The 21,068-nt window shown below is 35.8% G+C and overlaps 2 protein-coding genes across 5 annotated transcripts in view; both read right to left on the bottom strand.

The window, feature by feature from the left end:
- Window positions 1–2,046: 2,046 nt before the first annotated feature.
- LOC125272692 (cytochrome c oxidase assembly factor 3 homolog, mitochondrial) lies at window positions 2,047–3,316 on the bottom strand. Its single transcript, XM_048197747.1, has 2 exons — window positions 3,073–3,316; window positions 2,047–2,430 (listed from the first exon to the last, which is right to left on the bottom strand). The coding sequence occupies exons 1-2, from the start codon at window positions 3,296–3,298 to the stop codon at window positions 2,324–2,326; spliced, it is 333 nt and encodes a 110-aa protein (XP_048053704.1). The 5' UTR covers window positions 3,299–3,316; the 3' UTR covers window positions 2,047–2,323.
- Window positions 3,317–4,997: 1,681 nt separating this feature from the next.
- The window catches only part of arhgap27l (Rho GTPase activating protein 27, like), a 29,381-nt gene continuing 13,310 nt past the window's right edge, over window positions 4,998–21,068 (bottom strand). For 2 of the 4 annotated variants that reach the window (XM_048197709.1, XM_048197718.1), the window contains 17 exons: window positions 14,905–15,372; window positions 14,209–14,421; window positions 13,322–13,402; window positions 13,076–13,192; window positions 12,615–12,701; window positions 12,204–12,266; window positions 10,964–11,028; window positions 9,811–9,898; window positions 9,143–9,244; window positions 8,646–8,744; window positions 8,452–8,539; window positions 8,238–8,360; window positions 7,958–8,056; window positions 7,524–7,601; window positions 6,827–6,961; window positions 6,467–6,572; window positions 4,998–6,299 (listed from right to left, as the gene is read on the bottom strand). In XM_048197709.1, coding sequence (XP_048053666.1) covers window positions 6,125–6,299; window positions 6,467–6,572; window positions 6,827–6,961; window positions 7,524–7,601; window positions 7,958–8,056; window positions 8,238–8,360; window positions 8,452–8,539; window positions 8,646–8,744; window positions 9,143–9,244; window positions 9,811–9,898; window positions 10,964–11,028; window positions 12,204–12,266; window positions 12,615–12,701; window positions 13,076–13,192; window positions 13,322–13,402; window positions 14,209–14,421; window positions 14,905–15,372 — 2,187 coding nt within the window. In that variant the 3' untranslated portion in view covers window positions 4,998–6,124. Of the gene's footprint in view, window positions 6,300–6,466; window positions 6,573–6,826; window positions 6,962–7,523; window positions 7,602–7,957; window positions 8,057–8,237; window positions 8,361–8,451; window positions 8,540–8,645; window positions 8,745–9,142; window positions 9,245–9,810; window positions 9,899–10,963; window positions 11,029–12,203; window positions 12,267–12,614; window positions 12,702–13,075; window positions 13,193–13,321; window positions 13,403–14,208; window positions 14,422–14,904; window positions 15,373–19,508; window positions 19,845–21,068 lie in introns of those variants that run through there. The other 2 variants (XM_048197735.1, XM_048197726.1) reach the window with 2 other exon arrangements.

Genomic DNA, 21,068 nt, shown 5'->3' with positions numbered 1-21,068 from the left:
TTTACAGGGAGTTCTGTTATGTTAGTTTTGTATTGTGGTGAAGAGCCTGTGGTTAGGTTGAGGATGGGCTGCAAAACTTTTGTTGTTGTTTTATGTAATGTATTTGGCTTGATTATATACATGCAAGTATATAATGACATTCTCATTGATATTTATAATAGCATGTGTTATTTGCTTTCAAACAGTTAACCAAGATCTGACTGTGATGTTAACAGTATCAGAACACTGAGGGCTGTCTGTTGCGACAGCTTCGCTGGAAAGCTTCACTGAACTGAATGACCGAATTTCATAAGCATTCTAACAAAATAACATGTCTAAAAACGATAAAGAAGATATGCATGTGGTTCAGAATGGAGCTATAGATGAGCTTGTGTGGAGGAGATATCTCAGACCCCCTGAGCGAGATACAGCATAGCTAGTGCCTGGGGTCTGAAACGCCCCACGTGACACACAAGCTCACAAGACGGACTTGTGTGTGCACGCTTATCAGGATGAACATATTGCTGCTCCGTGAGCAGCTGGGCTGCTATCCACCTCTCCCCCTGTAAAACTTTTGCCTAATCATATTTCATATTAAGAACATCTTGTTGGAAAACATCTATAAATAAAATTTCTGAATGAAACTGTTGCCTAGTCCACCTTTTCTTTAAAAACAAAAAAAACTAATAAATCAACAGTGAGACACTTATAATGGAAGTAAATCAAAGGATTTAAAAGCAGAATATATATATATATATATATATATATCCCTCCATTGACAGTTACACAACTACCACGTTGATGCTTCAAAAAGTTCATAAAGAGATCGTAAAACTAATCCATATGAATTGAGCGGTTTAGACCAAATTTTCTGAAGAGACTCAATCACTTTTTATGATGAGCATTTAATTTAGGCTTTTACTCACATATAAACATTGATTAGCGAACATAAACACAAGCTCAACCGAACCTGATTGACACATGAGAACAAACCTCATTGGCTCTTGTGGAAGCTCAAACGTGCTGCAAAACACACGAGAATGAACCTCATTGGTTCTCGCACATGTCAAGCAAACATGCTTAAGCTTCCATTACACAACTGATGTGAGCGTTGATGAATGTTTATATGTGAATAAAAGCCTAAATTTAATCTGTTCATCATATAAAGCGATTGTGAAAACTCTTCAGAAAATTTAGAGTAAACCGCTTGATTCATATGGATTAGTTTTATGATATCTTTATTAATGTTTTGAAGCATCAAAGTTTCAATTGCATAGCTGTCAATGGAGGGACAGACAGCTCTCAGATTTCATTAAAAAAAATCTTTATTTGTGTTCTGAAAATGAATCAAAGTCTCACAAAATTTAATGACAGAATTTTAATTTTTGGGTGAACTAACCCTTTAACTTTGCACAAAAAGTCATGTTACATCTTCTTGTGGCTATATACTATTAAAACAGTATGTTAACGTTTCTGGATTGACCCCATTCTCTTCCACTTTAAGTGCCTCACTGTAATCCAAATTTTTGATTTTCTTTAAAGAAAAGGAGGGAAATTTTAAGTTAATTCAATGAAAATTACACCACAATTGGTGTTAAATGTACAGTATGAAATCTGGAATATTTCAGCAGCATCCCCAGTAAGAATATTATCAGAGTGAAGAACATTAAGAAAGATAAATTTAACACCGCTCTATGGGCTACTATGGGTTTTGCAGATTTTAGGACTGTTATAAATACAGTATGCACAATTTTTGTATTATGACAATCTAAGTATGACATTTGTTATGATATTCTCCAGAATTCTCTGAGGAATCCTGCCCTCAGTATCACTAATAAGCAATACATCAGTACTGTTCTTGAGTGACACGTGACTGGAGAGGTACAGTGTGTTCTGTAAGCTTATCAAGATGTGAGCATATACTGTGAAAAAACACTACCATCTTCTCCTTCTAATGTGACTTCCATACTGCCATCTAGAGGAATACAATAGAATATGTTATAAAACGAACAGCTCAGAAATACAATTAGTTGTCACGTTTTAACAATAGCCAATATACCAAACCTGTCAAATTCTAGATTAACTTTTATTTTATTTTTAAGTCACATTAACTAAACAGAAGAAAAGGCAAAGACAATGAATGATTGAAATAAATAAATATGTATTTAAATCATTTCTTATTGAAAAAAACTTTTGCATTTTGCTTTGTATCATATACTGTGGCCACTGAAAAATATATGTTCATTTACACTGGATGCAAAGTATCCACAGTCTCAGACATCAAGACAAACGTTCACCGTCTTGCCCACATCGTAAAGCTCCAGCTCCTTCAGCATCACTGAGACTAAGAGTTGGCCCCCGTCCGAGGCCCTTTCATGATGAAGGTCTTTGCCTCGTCATCAATCTCGTCCATGATTCTCTCCTGCCTGACTGAGAGAATGGTGTAGCTGACTGATGGACAGATGGAGTTAAGGCCATTACGTCACACAACTGGAGAAGATTAATAATGAATAAACAGACATTTAATAATTGAGTATCTGAAAATGTGCTATTAACGTTTAACAGAAGGATTATGGTGCTGCTATATTTTTTTTCCTGTATGGTACCATGATAATACAATGTTTTTTGTGTGTGTGTGTCAAATAAATTTGAGTACAATGCAAATATCACGGTACAAAAAAAATATGGTAATCATTAATTAACATGATATATAGTATCATAACCATCACTGTCCACAGGAACTCCTATGAAAAGTCAAAATGATAAGCAAAGGGCCACCAAAATACCAGTGTTATAAGGTAAACCATAAATTTACATGGAATAGCCTTCAGGGTTAGGATTTGATATTTTCTGTATTTGTTTTGTTTTTTAATTAGTGTTGGCGAATACTAAGTAAACACGGATTTACTGTAGTAACGAAGAATACCATGTAAAATTTTGCAAGAATACTACTAGTATGCCAGTATTCTAAAATAAATACTAAAGTATGATTTTGTATAGTTTTTTAATTGAATGTGCAAAACGATGTTTATCCACTCATGGAAATAAATCATTTGAGGCTCAGCAGTCATGTTATGAAACTGTGAAGGATACATAGGCCCACCACAAAGGCTCCGATGGTCAGACCCGTGATCAAATTACGGCTTCGGATTTGTTTTGAGTGCCTTTTCCAGTATTCCAGTTCCTGCTGTCTTTTGAGGAGCTGTTTCTGGGCAGGTGTGAGATGTTTCGGCGCTGTTGAGGACGCGTCCTGAGTCTTTCCCTCCATGTTTGTTCCGTCTTCTGTGACGCTGGACGCTGCACCAATCAAATAACTCATATGCGATACGTCAGGGCAGGTGTCTCGCTGCGAACACCAGGAGGTGTCGCTATAACTACGAGGAATATTTGAGCTAGGACTTTTAAAGGGATAGTTCACCCAACAGGGTGTTCACCGACAGGGTTTAGATTAAGCTAGGAGTAGTTAAATAGTTAAATTAGTACTTTTAAATAGCTTTTTTAAAACGTGCCTTAGATTAAAAACAAAACATTACTGGAGTGTAATTGTGACAAAACAATGACACTCACATATTTTAATATATATGCCACTGCAAGCTGCTTTCAGTTAAAACAGCTCAAACATGCATTTTAGTCTGGGACTAGCTTAAAGGGTTAGTTCACCCAAAAATGAAAATTCTGAAATGAAAATTAATTACTCACCCTCATGTCATTCCACACTCATAAGACCTTTGTTAATCTTCAGAACACAAATTAAGATATTTTAGTTGAAATCCGATGGCTCCGTGAGGCCTCCATAGGGAGCAATGACATTTCCTCTCTCAAGATCCATAAATGTACTAAAAACATATTTAAATCAGTTCATGAGAGTACAGTGGTTCAATATTAATATTATAAAGTGATGAGAATATTTTTAGTGCGCCAAAAAAACTAAATAACGACTTATTTAGTGAAGGCCGATTTCAAAACACTGCTTCATGAAGCTTCGGAGCATAATGGATCAGCGTAACGAATCGGCTGTTTAGAGCACCAAAGTCACGTGATTTCAGCAGTTTGAATCATGATTCGACACAGAAGAATCATAACACTCCGAAGTGTTATGAGAGATCTTGAGAGAGGAAATGTCATTGCTGGCAATAGAGGCCTCACTGAGCCATCGGATTTTAACAAAAATATCTTAATTTGTGTTCCGAAGATTAACGTAGGTCTTACGAGTGTGAAACGACATGAGGGTGAGTAATAAATGACATAATTTTCATTTCTGGGTAACCTATCCCTTTAAGCCTTGTCTGTGAAACTAGCATTAGTATGACAGAAAGCTAAATTAAACCTCCTTAGTCTACTACTATTCCATTATTGAGGGCCAAACCCGAAATAAATAGATTCATAATTATTTCCTAATGAGAAAATATTTAACAAAATTTAGTTGGAACTTATCTTTATGTATTATGTGTAAGAATTCCCCTGTAATATTTACTTTTACTACTAGACTATTTAAGACATTTTAGTCCATTAAAACAGTGAATCTCAACCTTTTTTGTGTAATGGACCCCCGTCATCCGTCATCTTTGGAAACATCATCAAGGACCCCAAAATAAAATTGGCTCATTGGTATCATTAATTGGTATCATTATTTGTTCGACTTTGTGACAAACAAATGCAATCGAGTGTAATTTACTATTACATTAGTTGACTTGTCCTATATTCGTATAGTCAGTTATATTATACATATATTATCTTCTTTTATGGGAACATGTCAAATGGCAAAATATACAAAAATCATATTCAGATATTTTATAAGGACCACCTGGCATTATGTCAATGGACCCCTGGTTGAGAAACACTGCATTAAAAGATAGTGTATTGCAGGAAGATGTAGTATATTGTATACGTAAAAATATATAAAAATCACACATTTTTGACAATTAGATATGTACACAATCTTGTTTAAATTCACAAACTGGTTATTGAAAGATTGAAAATATTTCAGTGAACAATAAAAAAAGACAGGAACCGATAAGTGAAAATGAAGGCACCATATTTATTTATTGTCTCTCACATTGCATCGATATATAGTCCAGTGATAATATCTGTTCACTATCTTAAATTGATGTACATCTTTTTCATCTGGCTTGCACAATAATTATTGTATATATGCAGTCTTGTAATACTAAAAACAACATTTCTTTCTTATTTCTTGATATATGTCCTAGATTTCTGTAATTACCAGTGTAACAACTATGCACATATTTGCATGAAATTAAATATGGTGTTTTATTTACAGAATATTTATCTCTGTAAAGAAATGAAATTGCCAATTATTTCTTTAACCATATTTCTATATAAACAACATATGTAAAATATGTACAGCTTTAGTCTACATCCACACACTTTGTTTTCAACACACAACGCACATCCACATTTTACTTTACTGCATACTGTTCTATTGTTCATTATATTCATTTTCATACTTCTGTACATTGTACTGTCACAATGTTTGATCTTAAAGATTAAAGAAAAAGGTTAGTCATACAGTTGATGTACGTCTCAAAATCTCAGTCTCCTCAGCGATAAGATTCATTGTGCTTCCTCCACATTGGTCTCTCATCATCAAGATCTTTGTTCAGAGAAAAATTACAAATCAAGCAAATGTCCATATCTTTGTAGAGGACCTTTGCTTGTTCAATCAACACCCGCACAAAAATCTCACAGGAAAAATTTGGCTAACTGAAAAGTGTCGTTGTTCCACAGGAACCATTTTGGATGAGTAGCAATAATATACAGTATATTATTCTGTAACAAGCACAAGTATGTGCTCTGCTTGTCTAATATCTTCAAAGCAATTGTTGTACGTTATTTCTTTCTTACCGTGGACTCCCACAACTGTCTCGTCTCAAACATAAAACCTTGACAAATCAGAATTTGTCTTTCTTTATAAGATCGGTTTGATCATATCGGCTGATGATCCCTTCAGCTTTTTGTTCTCTTGATTTCAGCAGTACCAAAAACACAGATTGCATTCGGTTTATTAGTTCTAATAAAAAAATATTGATTGGGACAGTTGATATCCACTCGGTCAGTAACCTTTCTCTGGAGAGATGATGGGAATGTCAGAAGATTGTGTTGATGGTTGTATCATCGGGTAATTTCATTTGGTTTGGAAGAGCTCATTGAACTCGTTGAGTATGAGCTCCACAATCTGGTTCTGAAAGACCATGTGCATGGTGATGTTGAACTCTTCCTGCGGTCGCAGCAACGTTGGGCCGAACACAATGGCCATACTTTGGACAGACATGCGGTTCTGCTCACCATGATCAATCACCCTGGAGGACAGAAGGGTAAATGGATTTAAGACTTTCTTGAATTATCTGATCGCTGTTAATACCCAAGACGAACAAAACCAACATAAGTGACAAACATGGTCATAATACTACTGACATATACTACATTACAAACTGAGCAAAACAAAACAAAAAAAAGAGGTCCATACTTTCGGAGATGTTTGAAGAGAACCTCCATGGTGTCGTGGTTGGGCAAAGGCAAGTTTCTCACCAGATCTCGTATATATGACACTTTCTGGCTGTAGTCACTCATTTCTAGAAAACAAATACAATTCTTGATTTTTATCCTTTTTAACAAAAAATAATCAATTAAGTCAAAAAGAATCATGAATCATACATTGAGTTCATGAAGCAACGCAGCATTTAATACAGAATCATACCAAATCAAATCACTGTCAAAGCAAATATACTGTACATCACTAGTTTCCATGTCAATTATTTTTAATATCTAACAAAAAAACATATGTATATGATTCAATTGTTCTCTAAAACAGGACAGTCACACTCACGAATAGCAGCGATGAACCTATCAAAAAAGCTGAAGGGGAAAAGAGGCTCAGGAAGTTCACGTAGGAAAAGCTTCAAAGCTCCTGCGATCACATGGATCTCTTCCCACTGCCCGTCCTCCAGATCCAGATCCTCTTCTACAGAAAGAAAGGTATATATAGTTTTGTAATGTCAAAAAAAAAAAAAAAAAATTAAATACTATATATATATATATATATATATATATATATATATATATATATATATATATATATATATGTGTGTGTGTGTGTGTGTGTGTGTGTGTTTGAAGGAAATCTCAAATTCATTTACGATTTTACAGAAGTAACCATTTATATTTATACTCATTTATATTTTTACAATATTTTTTTGTTATTTTTTATGTCAGCACATGGCTAGAACAGAACAGTACAACGACAAACATTTAAAAACAAACTCTTACTGCTTTGTAAGAAAACAATGTAAGCTCTTTCAATTCAACATTTGATGAAATTCTAAAAAAAATTCCTCCTGGTGAGAACTTTTTAAAAACATTGATTAAATAAAATTAAAAATATCTGTAGAAATTATGGCGTTTGGTTTATTTGCTGAGAATTCTATAAATGCACTGTGGTATAGTGAACAGCTCAGTCGTGAATGGTGGATGTGTTCAGTGAAACGGTTGAAACATCTTTCATGATGTGTCTAGCTCTTGTTTACCATGATCAGCTTTATATCGCAGCTTCTGGATGACAGCCAGGTTCCCGCTCACTCTGTAGATTCCATCTATTTTCAGACCTGCACCAGGCAAACAGACACTGACACTTTAGATGACTTTTCTTAAGGACCATTCACACCAAGAATGATAATTTTATCATAACTGCGCTGCAGTTTTGTCGTCTGCCGCTTTAAATGCTCGGGCTCTTTAAAGCAGGATGGATTCTGATTAGCTGTCAATCGTTTATCACAACGAAAATGTTGTGAAAGTGATTGCAACAATATTGTTTTTCTGTGCTGTAATTGTTATAGTTGTGGTGTGGACTCTGCTGTTTACATTTAGAACGATTTTTTAAATAATTTATTTACCGTTATCGTCCTTGGTGTTTTCAGGCCTTAACTTAAACTCATTATCACACATCAAAATGAATGCTTACCCCTTTTCTCAACAGATCTGATGCATTTTTCCATAAACTTGGGCACAGTTGTGTTTTCTCTATGACAGAGGGTGTCTATGTGGCAGCCAAACACATTCTCTGTAAACAAAGTGAAGGAATGTTAAAATGATTTACTATATTAGATTTAGAACAGGAAGTGAATATAGGATAAGAACCAGTGCATGACTGTCAGCTTCTCATTGACATCTGCTTGTATTTATGGACTGAACAGTGTCATTGATTAAATTCATGTTGAAAGGCAACAAACGTTGATACGAACCTTTGATGTAGCCCTTCTCTTTGACCGACTGCAGGGTGGGCCGCCTCTGGAGGAACTTGCGTAGCTTGGTACGAACACGGCCCTGTTCTATGTCTGTGTTACTTGATGAACTCAGTCTTGTTGCTATAAGAAAATTATGTAAAAACACAAAGATGCTGAATTAAGTCGTTGATAACAGTGATGTACTTGATGCACATCTGATTCAGTTCCTCACATTCAGTCTTCTTGTCTTTATCTGCAGGCAATAGAGATTTTTCTGGGATGTCTTCCACCTCATCCTCTGAGTAATGGCCATGGTCCTGCTGTGAAAGATCACGACATATTTTAAACATCGTTTTAAGCAAATGTGATCTGGACAACTTCAGATTTTCTGTTATACTGTATGTGGCCAGCAGGGGCAGCACTCACCAGCAGTCTGATGGTGTCCAAAATAATCTTGTGCCAGTCATGTATGATGCTGTCTGTGTCATACTGTATCAGATACTCAGAGCCGTGACGTGTCTTGAGCTGTTCATGGACAGTATTACAGGCTTTATTATTAAAAAATACTACTACAAGAAAATCTCTAAAGGGCAAGTGTCAACAATTATTGCCAGCAATCAATATTAAAGCAATAAATTAACATTTTTGTGCATCAGATAACATACTTCTTGGCTTTACCATTCCTTAAACTGCATCACATGTTCTTCATAGTGCATAGTTCATTTGTGTTTTATTGCCAAAACAAAGGTAACCAGTCACACTGGCATATGACTAAACTAATCACAATGGAATGGATTTGAATTCAGAGAAACAATTCAGGCAAATTCAGTCTTAATTCGTGGAAAAGCAATGTAATAAATTTCACAGGATGCAAGTCCTTTGTTTATTTATTTTGAGAGACTGTACTGAGTCACAGTGATTACCTCTAAAACATTCTTCTTGCTTGACTTTTCTTTAGACGCCCATGATAAAGTTGCTCCTTTCAGTTCCACTGTGTACTCTGGAACAATCTGATTGGACTTGGTCTGCAGGAGTCAACCAATGGCAATCAGTGTATATGAAAGTTGCTTTCTTTAGTAGACTTAATCAAGAAAATAGCCCCTTCCTACATAGCATGCTATGTGATTTCTCTATATCTGTATTGTGCCAAACTAGGGGTGCCAATAACCAATAAATGGGTAATTTTAAATTCTACACCATTCTAAATAAATAAATAAATAAATAAATAAAAAATTGAATGCTAAAAAAAAAAAGCAAATGTTTAAATGGTACATGTAAATTTAGGCAACACAACATAATAATGTAGACTAGAGTATGAAAAATGAATATTCATTTTGAGATCTGATTTAAAGATTTAATTAAATTTTTCTATTATTAAATTATCTTTTAAAAGATTTAAAGATTATGACAAAGGTAATCTGTATGTAAAAATAGAGGAAATGAGCATGTGGAAATGAATATAAACAAGTATATATCCAATATAGTCTAATATGATCATTAAAAAAACAAAAACAATATCAGCTGATAAGTGATATGTTACCGATCTATTGCGTATTCCAAATTATTAAGTAAACAGATTCGGTGAACTTACAGACATCCCAGCAGGTGTAAATTTAGGGTCTTTGTGGAAAGTGAGTATGCCATCATGAAGAACAGTCCACGACTGCGCCCAGTTCTTCCTGCAAAGACAGCAGCAGAGATTTCAGAGCAGAGAGACTTGGTAAAACACTTTAAAGATCACATTCTCTTATTCTCAGCATCTGAGCAATATATATGAAAGGGAATCTTTATGTAAACTCTCTGTGGCGTGAAGCAGGGCGGGGCCAAGAGCCGTGGGAGTGGATGTTAATGAGCGACACCTGCGTGACACTCCGTATCGAGTCCCGGGGAGGAGCTCCGGAAGGATAAAAGGAGGAGTGACGACAGTGCAAGACGAGAGAGGACCAGGCCTGGGACTCTTGCTGAATTCGGAACCGCATACTAGCATGCTTCTCTTACTATTTTTAACATCTCTTTCTATGGCAGGAGGAGTAAGAGTAGCATGCTAGCATGAAGTTCCAAATTCAGCATTCAGCATGTTGCGTTATATGTGGCAGTCGTCCATGAGGGGGTGCCGCTTCCTTTTGTTTTGTTGTTTATGTTTATTTTGCTGTAAAATTATGTTAAGTTCGCAGGTTCCCACCTCCTTCTTCCCTGAGCCTTGAACATTGTTACACTTTCATTAGCCAGAAGCGCATAAAGAAACGCAGGGTTTCCCAAACCAGGGTTTCATGAGTTGATGAGAAGTTAATAATAAATTAAATCATAAAAATGAAAAAAAAAAAAGAGGATAAAACGTTTTTTTTTGTTTTGTTTTTTTGTTTACCTGCACATCAAAGTACCATAAACATGCAAATTTGTTGTCAAATTATTCAAATATTTACTGAAATAAATATTCATATTACTACTGAAATTAAATTTTTGGAGTTTACGCAGAGACAATAACGGTAGCACTTTCAAAAACTTGCACTTTGAACCCCGTTTTCAAAACTTTGCATTTTCAGGCCCCCAAAACACAGTTGTTGTGTAAATGAACGGCCAAAACGCATAAAAACTTTTCCAATTCTAGTTGAAAATGGTGTCGTGTAAACGGCCCCTAAATAGATGACTGATTTACATGACAGATTTTTTCCCCCATCAATACTTAGGTGAAGTATGACTATACTGTTTAACCACAGATAAAAGCTGTTAATTTAAGGCCACACCTCAGCCTCTTTCCATTCTCAGCCACTTTGGTCTTGTTGAGAATCCCAGCCTTCTCCAGTGATGACTGTTAAATGCAAAAGACAAGGGGTTGTTTGTCAGATTAAAAAAAATAACAATTCAATCCATGGACAAACAAAAAGCTCTTTTCTAACATTAAAGGGTTAGTTCACCCAAAAATGAAAATAATGTCAATTATTAATTTAATTACTAATTACTATTATTACTAATTACTATTATTAAGTTTATTACTCACCCACATGCCGTTCTACACCCGTAAGACCTTCGTTAATCTTCAGAACACAAATTAAGATATTTTTGATGAAATCCGATGGCTCAGTGTGTCCTGCATAGCCAGCAATGACATTTCCTCTCTCAAGATCCATAAAGGTTCAGTAGTTCAACCTTAATATTATAAAGCATTTTCAACAATATAGTGATGGGCCGATTTCAAACACTGCTTCTAAGCTTTACGAATCGAATCAGTGACTCGGAGCGCCAAAGTCACGTGACTTCAGCAGTTTAACTGTTTGATAGGAGATCCAAGTCACTGATTCAATTCGTAAAGCTCAGAAGCAGTGTTTGAAATCGGCCCATCACTATATTGTTGAAAAGTCGTTATTTTGTTTTTTTGGTGCACAATATTGTCGTTGCTTTATAATATTAAGGTAGAACCACTGAACTCACATGAACTGTTTTAAATATGTTTTTAGTACCTTTATGGATCTTGAGAGAGGAAATGTCATTGCTTTGAATTCAGGGCTCACTGAGCCATCGGATTTCATCAAAAATATCTTAATTTGTGTTCTGAAGATGAATGAAGGTCTTACGGGTGTAGAACGACATGAGGGTGAGTAATAAATGACATTATTTTCATTTTTGGGTAAACTAACCCTTTAAAAATAAACCATTTGTTCATTTCATAATGACAAGTAAACAAGAACTAAATTTCAGAGCTTAAAGAGCTGGAAAATGTTGTGTGATGTGAGTGCAACAGTTGTTAAAAAGTGTGTGTTAGTGCAGGTCTGTTGGTAGAAAGTTAAATAAGTAAGTAATGATGGAATAGCATGACACAAAACAACATTATCTACAGCTACTGATGAGCGACAAACATTTTAAAGCCAAGAAAGACCATCAGAGAACAAGAAGTGAAGTTAATTTTTGTCTAATGCATGACATGTTAGTTTTGGACCCCAATGCAGACAACTTAACAGGCCTATTAAACAAGCTCAGGATGCGTACATGATGAGAATGTGAATCTGAGCTTTGACTGGACAGGTTTCTCCGCCGTCTTAACTTTTTATCCTTGAGAAAGGAAACAAAATCATGGGTTCTCACATAATCTTGGACTTCTTTTTATTGTCTTTTTATATATATATATATATATATATATATATATCTCAAACACTGATAACTAAACCAAAACATCAGAAAATCACATACTTGAGACTTAAAAACATCTTTTCTTTTATTAACATGACTGGTTAAAATCGGTTTAAGATCATGCATGCAAATGTATTCCGTTAGAGAAACTTAACATGAATTCGAGCGAAATTATAATAAAATATGAATGAGACTGTTACACATGAATGAGTTCTGGGGAAGTTATAGGCTCTAGCGAGGGTTGGAAATAACAGAGGTCACGTTACATACGTAATGCTGTGATTCCGGTGAATTCCCTGTGCTGGATGCATCACTGGCGTTGTCAGAGGCGATCCGCCTGTGTGAGGGGGAAAATTTCTGTTGGAGGAAATGAAGAGAAAGAAAAATAAATGAATATTAGGTGGTGGAAAGAGGTGCAGTTGTGTGTCAGATCAGGTACCAGATGTTTCCTTCCTTCCTATTGTGGTCACTGTGATGTCAGCTGCAGAAAATAGCTGAGAATGAAATGTCTCACATGAGAGAGAACAGGCTTTGCTTTAAGGGCATCCCTCACACAATTTGCTGAAACTGTGAAGAAACATTTAGGTTTATGTCCTCTCTAAGGGTTTATAAATCAGATAAATGTTAACTATTTAAAAAGCAAAAGGATAAAAAGAGTCAAAGAATTGTGTATATCTTAAATTATGAGGGTGAAAAGATCCGGGTTAAGAGTGTCCTGAGCTGACACTCACCAGGTCTTCCTGAGACACGTTGAACTGGGCCATTGTGTATCTCCAGTTGTTCAAAACAGGTTGAGCATCTTGGTCTATTCCGTTTCCATTCATTGGCTGACCGGGCGGGGCTGAAGCCTTCACAAAGAGTCAATAAAGGTTTTATGAGTTTATACAGTTCAGGGTGAGACATGCATTTGTAAAAAAAAATATAAAATGCTTTCGATTTTGACAAATAACAACAACAACAACAAAACATGCACAGACCTCTGGAAGGGTCCACTGACATTTAGACCCATCTTTTAAGTGGTAATACAACTTCCCTTTTTCATCCTTAGACTGGATCCACTGCAATTGGGAGACAAAAATTTTAGGCAGTCATTTTGTGAAATAAATGTCTGGGTTTATTTATTAAGCTATTTATTTTAAACTTCTTTTCAGACTTGGACTAGCCACAAAATTATTTAGACTCCAATAAAATATTTTGAGCTTATTTAATGTGCTGATATAGGTCAACTACAGAAATCTCTGACAAATCTTTCAAAAAGTTCAATACATTTCTTACCTCTTCTAGCATGTTAATTTATTAAATAATTTAGCTAATTTGATTGTGCATTTAGCTGCCAATAAGAAACTAGTAAGCACAACTCCATTTTAAACATGTTTTAAATTATTTCCCCTATGATTGTCCACTAAATTAGGAATAAATGTGAAAAAAAAGGAGCTGGTTGGATTTATTTGCAACATGTCCTCAGTATGTTGCCATGTGCACAGTTGCAGTATCATGAAGGTGCCAAAAGAAGGCGCTAATACACACAAACAATAGTCATATTTCTGCTATGCTTTATTTACTGTGACAAGCATTAAAAATGTCAAATAATATATCTTCTGATATCATATGAAATAAATATGAATGAGAACTCACATGCATTGACATATATGAGCCTTAAAAATAATGATAATTAAGTATTTCAACCACAGAACTGAAGGGGGAAAAAACAGGACTGGATCAGGGCTCCTAAACTATGAAAACTATAAAAATAAACTATAAAAATATGATTGCTTTTTTCACAGCCTGTTTAGCAGTTTATGATCACTGTAGTATATTCATTAGTACTCCCAGTCTTATGTGTTTTCTGATAAACCCTCATTACCTTTTCTTGTGTGAGATCACTTGTGTAGACAGATTTGCCATCGGCCCCTACAGAGTGAGTCCAGCCCAGAGGGGCATCTTTACGTGGGTCCATAACAGCCCTGGGGATGACGGCACGCTTGATTGGGGGCAACTGAAAATCTTTAGGGAGTTGAAGTGAAATGTGCGAATCGTCACACTGATTCGTTGGGTAGTCCTCATCTGGAAGAGGTGGCTGAGGATGCAAAGAATGAATGGATGGATGGATGGATGAATAGATAGATAGACAGACAGACAGACAGGTCAAGAGTCTAGAGTGGAAGATCACCAAAGCTGCATTAAATTGATCAATAAGTACAAACAGTAAAATAACTGTTTTCTATTTATTTTTAAAATGTAATTTATTCCTGTGATCAAAGCTGAATTTTCAGCATTATTACTCCACTCTTCAGTGTCACATGATCCTTCAGAAATCATTCCGATATGATGATTTGAAGCATTTAGTATTCCCAAAAAATATTTATTCTTATCAGTGTTGAACACAGTTGTGCTGCTAAATATTTTTGTGTAAACCACTGTGATACTTTTTTTTTTTTTTGATGATGATGATGATGAATATAAAGTTCAAAAGAACAGCATCTATTTGAAATAGAAATCTAGAAAACTGTCAGTTTAAATGTAATTTAAATTGAATACATCCTTGCAGGCAGAATCTTACCGGGAAATCTGCCTCCTTGCCATGACTGTGTGCCTCGTCCGTGGAGGACAGAGATGATGATGGCTCTGGGGCAGTCCAAGAGGTTTGCTTCAAAGTGCTATTATAATAATAATGTCTCCCAGTGGTCTCATCCAAAAGCTGCACCCAGTCAGAGCCCTGTGCTGAGGATGGGGTGGGCTCAGGCATGGGTGAGGTCACAGACTCCATACCAGCTCCTGGGTGGGGGCTACGGGGATCAGACCAACTGCTCTGTCCTGTAGCAGGGTGGTAGTAGTAATCCTTTCCGCTGTCGTGGTCAGTATGGACCTGCCATCCGGCCGAGTTGGGCGGGGAGACAGTATCTGGGGCGGGACTGAGGGCGATGCCGGGTGAGGAGCAGGTGGAGGCAGAGGAGTTAGAAGAGCGAGGGACGGTCTTCTTCAGGTCAGAAACATTAGCATACACTGCAGTGGTGGGGTCATTCTCAGTCTGATGGGAGAGATGAAAGAAGAAAGGTGCTTTTACAAGACTAAATCTCATCTAAAGATGAAAAAAAAGGAAATTCAGTCATCATCTACCAACCTTTATTACATAAAGGAATGTTATCATATTTAAATTAATTGAAGTCACTTTTTGACTGAATTACAAGGAGATTGCAAAAGCAAAGAATTGTTATTTCAGTCAGAAAAAGGTTCCATGTGTTATTTTGGGAGGTCCTTAGATCCAAAATAAGGAAGAATTCTGACACAGTTTGACTTTAGTACACTGTAAACCCAAATAAGTTGTCAAAACTCAATAAATTTGAGGCAATCAGTTGCCTCAATTTTTAAGCTAAGAAATTCAAAGTTTAAGTAAGCAGAACTGGTAGATTTTTATTTTGTACTCATACATTTTAATTGTACTTAACTTAATGTTTGAGTACACTAATTAACTTACAATTATCATGTAACCTCAATATAAACACTTTTATTAGTGTAAACTTAGCTATAACACGCTAATTCAGAAAAAGCTAACTTGCTAAATTTGCTAGCATGTTAACAATAGCATGGTATAACACTTGCTGAATGAGTGCAGAAAAACATTTTAAACATTTAACATACTTGCTCTCAAACCTGCATGCACCGCTTGTCACCATGATGGTAACTCTCCAAAAACCCACATTAACAGAAACTCTTCTGAATTAGCATAACAAAACATTAATCACTACTAAATCTCCCACTTAACATTAATCTTATGCAAAAAAAAAATAATAATAATAATAATTATATAACACTCTCAGCATTTACTCTCCCTTTTGAGTACCATAGGCAAAGCATGCTGGGAAACAGTAATCCCATCCCAGTTTCAGTTAAACTTAAGTTCATCTAAATTAAAAGAAATAAGTTCATAAAACTGAAAACAATGAAACAGTTCAGTTTACTTAAAATATATCAGTTTTGTGAACTTGAAAGAAAAAGAAAGTTCTAAATACTCATAAAAGTTTATTTGACTGAACTAATTTGTTTGTCCTACTCAAACCAATTAATTATTTTGAGTGTTAGGGTTTACAGCAGTGGTCTCAAACTGCCGGCCCGCGGGCCATTTACGGCCCGTTCTCCCCCTCTACCCGGCCCGCAACTAATCTCAAAAATAAAACATAATCCGGCCCGCTAAATTATTATTATTCCCTAGTTGCTACCTGACTGATATGCAAAGAAAAAGTCGCCGTTCTATGGGGGCATTCACATATCGCGTCACATAAGCGGCCGCGCCGCATTCTCCTTTCCAATGCGCTTTTGCTCCAGTGGCGTCTGTCGTTGCTATGCAACCATGAGCCGCGCTCTCAACCGCATCGCTTCTATTATGAGCGCGCTTGCCTAAATCACAATAAAAGCACTCGACTTTAAGTCACAAGCGTCGATTTAAAACCACCGAAACGCGTCCGATGCAACCATTAAACGTTACCGATGTTCAAACGGCATCTTGGACAAATGTGTCTCAGCTGTGTGAGCACAAGCGCTGACAGGTGTCTGGCAAGAAACAAAGTGTACAAATGTATTCAGGGATTGTATTTGTTCAGTACAGTCTTGTTCAGTGCAATATTTTAATGTTATTTAAGCTAACATAAAGTAAGGGAAAATACTTCCACTAAATGTTAAAAACTAATAATGTAACAATGAGAGATTCTTATTTTTTGACAAAATAAAGTTGATATATATAGCTCCAGTTTTTTGTTTATTTCTGACCCCTCCACACCACAAGTTTTGCTGGTTTTGTTCCTAAATTACACATTATTTTATTCCATGCATCTTGTTGGATGTGAGAAGTTGCACCAGACTATTGCAATTAATAGTATTATATTAGTAGGCTATATTAGTAGTATTATATTAGTAATAGTATTATATAATTATATTACACTCTGTAACAATGAGAGAGACACTGCTGTTTACATTTAGTATGGTAAATAAAATATTTATAGTATAGGTATAAAAACATTTTAGTAGGCCTAATGAAAGTAAATGAGAAACAATGCAAAGGAAAGTAAATTTTCTGAAATGTTGCGCTTTCTTGCGCTTGAATGTTAATATGGCCCTCCTATGAGGTGTCAATCACAGAAATGGCCCCCCGCCAATTTGAGTTTGAGACCCCTGGTTTACAGTGTAGAAAAGATTGAACATCTTAACATATCATTAGACTTCTCTAATTTTGTTGTGTACATAAGCAGTGAAACCCACACTCTTAAAAAAATAAAGGTTCTTTATTGGCATTGATGGTTCCATGAAGAACTTTTAATATCCATGGAACCTTTCCACTGGACAAAACGTTCTTTATAGTGGAAAAAGCTTCTTTAGATTTTAAAAAGGTTCTTCACGCTGGTTCATTAAAGAACTGTTAAGTAAAAGGTTCTTTGAGGAACCAAAAATGGTTCTTCCATGGCATCACTTCAAATACCCTCTTTTGGAACCTTTATTTTTAATTAAATGTTTATGGAGTTCCCATGGAACACAGCACTTGCATGACATCATGTCAAAGTGAGGAGTGTATCTATCTATAACCCATGCAAGAACATCCATTATTCATCTGTACAAAGATCTATAGAAACCTGATGAAAACAAAGCTATGGGGAGAAAATCCTGCTGGAACCGCTCCCTCGATTCAGGAAAGACACAAAGACGTTTATGTGGAATCAAATTCTCCTCAGCTTTCATATTAAGTCCTTCACTTTTTCTCCCATTTATAAGGAGCTTCAATAAAACAGAACAGGTCTCTGCACTTAAATGGAAAGTTTGCCCAATTTATTATTCTCTTCATCTTGCTTGAAACATTAATAGCATTATATAAGAATATAGAGTTGTATGGACAACTTGCAGTACGTAAACTTGAGAGTCATAATCACCATTTGTATGGAAAAAAGCTACCTGGACATTCTGCTATAGCCAACTCCTCGAGGAGAAAATGGCATCATATGCGTTTCAAACATCATGAGGGGTGAGTAGATGACATGATTTGAATTTGTTTTAGAACTATCATTGCATGGCTGCAGACTTTTGACCCACACACCAGTGAAAGCTCACTGGAATCCACAATGTGAGGTCTGAAAAACATCAACAACAGGCTCTCTTAATGAAAACCTGTGTTTGTTTAGTCCAAGTGAAAGTTTCTCTGGATACCACATCCTTCCAAAATTTGGATGCATCCAGATAATGTGTTTTCCAAAGCACAGCACACTCTCTGGGGAAGGGAAGCCAAGATCAAAACAGAACAACAGGCAGAGGTTTCCGCTGCACGCTAGACATTTGAGAAGAGATTGATACACGCATAATGGTGGAGTGTGGACGACTGCCAAAATGTACAGCCATCTCACAAAAAAACTCAATCACACGTGCCAGCTAAAGAGAGTTATGTCCAAATCATGTAAAATGAATCAACTCTGTCTCTGTGTGACACCTGAAAGATATTTATAATGCAGTAAACAGACCATATATGTTTGTGTGTATGTGTATTATACTAATATAATTGTTTATATTTCAAGTGCTGTAAATAGACCCAGAATTTTGAATCACATTTTAGCTTTTTCATGTTCATACAGTATGACTAAGTAGAAATAATTAATGTATTAATCTCTTAATTAATCATAAAATTGCATGTTAGATACTTGTACAAGAATTAGAAAAATGTTGTTTAAAAAGCTATGACAAGCCATTATTTATCATAATATTATTCATAATACTGTCATAGTATTAAAATAAACAGTAAAAAAAAAAAAAAAAAAAAAAAAAAAAAAATGCAAAACTCTTAACAAGTGCAAGTAATGGATTTGCATTATCTACAATTCAAATTTTGGTCCTATGCAGGCTATATTGTCATCCAAAACCTCTTTTATGAAATGAAATTAGGAATGACCCAGTAACAATTACAAATTATTTATGGTGTCAGTTGAAGGCAGCAGAACAAAAGTAAATCATTCTCTTTTCTAGCAGTAACAAACTTTGAGTAGAAAATCTTTAATGGGTAAACAAACAAAGGTAGTCTCACAAGCACTGATGCAATCAGTGCGTTCACGATATCCTACCTACGTATCTGTCACAGCATTCCCACAAAACCCAGTCTCAGCTTCACAATGCTACCTTGTGTTTACCGCTTACCTTACGAAACCTCAGAAAGGTCTGCAGCCTGGGCATAAGCGTACGGCAAGCCTTAAGGATCACCTCTTCCACTTCCATCCAAACGGTTATCAAAAGAAAAATCCTCTCAGGAACAGAAAGCACACAAAAATTCAATAAACGGAGCAATTCCAGTTGGGTCCTCTCACCATCAGTGCTCAGGGCCTAATTATTGTGTTCAGAGCACATATGGAGGGAGCGAGAGTTTCGAAACACCACAAGATCTGGAAACGCTTTCCCTCTGAAATAAAGCTTAGCTTCTGGCTAAGAGTACATTATCAGCAGGTATACAGCGAGTAGAGATTCACAGAAATTTGTGAATTATCATCAGGCTTTAGGGGAGGGGCACAGATTATTTGACAGGAAAGCTGAAGGGGATCTCCTGAGGGTCCAATACGCATTTTAAAGCGAACATACTGTACAAACACAGAAAACTCAACTGGGAACACAAACTAACTGCTGTGGGTGGAGGGACTATCATTTCCTCTTGAGGTGGAGTAATGCTAATTAAAATAAACAAACAATCATATAGGCTCAGTAAACATCCTGTGATCTGTCAAAAGGTTACCCGGACAGCAGTCAAGCGTTTAAAGTAAAACCAAAACTATAAATGCTGATTTTTGCAATTTTACGTTTTTAAATTTCAAGTAATAAGCTTTAGTGTTTGCAAAGCCCCTTAATTCCATTAGGGGAAGTAATGCTTGCAAACTGAAATCACAGATTTAGTCTTTCCCATTAGACTACTTCCTCTTTCCTGTTGAACAAGCTATGTGCGAAGAACTGGGTGAGACAGGCTTCTGGTGTAATCAAATCAAGCGGTAAGAGATTACAGGCTGAGTTTTGTCATTCAAATAAAACCTCAAAAGCCTGATTTCACTTTAAAGTTGGCCCTATATGGACTCATCTGTATCTCAAACAAAAGTCTTAATGGATCAGACCTTTTCTTCCAAACAGATCCAGCACTGCAATGAGAATAATCAGGTTTACAAAGAGACATAACAGGCCAGATTTAACTCAAATCACAAACTATTACTATTTCTCATATTTTAGTAATGTTTCTAAACCTATAACTCAAGATATTAAATATTGGCGTGCAACTTGTGTTATGTTTGGCTTGTCGAGGAGAGGTGATATAACTTATCTATGCAAACGATTTTTGTGTTGGTTTTGAGGAAACTGCATTTGAGTTTGTTTGTTTGTTTGTTTGTTTTTTGTGCCATCTCAGTTGCAGAGTTCAAGAAGGACAGCAGTCCAACAAATTAATTACATTAACATTATGTTTACATTCATATTGTAGAGAAAATCTAACTAACACTTTGATTTTTAAATAACAATCAAAATCCCTCAGGTTACAGGTAATTACAAATATTTCATGTAAACCCATGAACTACTCTCAACATACTTTAAACTGCTGAAAATCAATGTTCACTAAGTGGGATGTTTGGTTAATCATTTACATTGCATAAAGTCTCAAAATAGTCTTATGACCTGACATTCCAGTGTAATTTGACCCCATTCTTGATTATCCACTTCTCAAACAGT

This window comes from Megalobrama amblycephala, linkage group LG1 (genome assembly GCF_018812025.1).
Source record: "Megalobrama amblycephala isolate DHTTF-2021 linkage group LG1, ASM1881202v1, whole genome shotgun sequence".
NCBI lineage: Eukaryota > Metazoa > Chordata > Actinopteri > Cypriniformes > Xenocyprididae > Megalobrama > Megalobrama amblycephala.
This window is presented reverse-complemented; position numbering and strand designations above follow the sequence as displayed.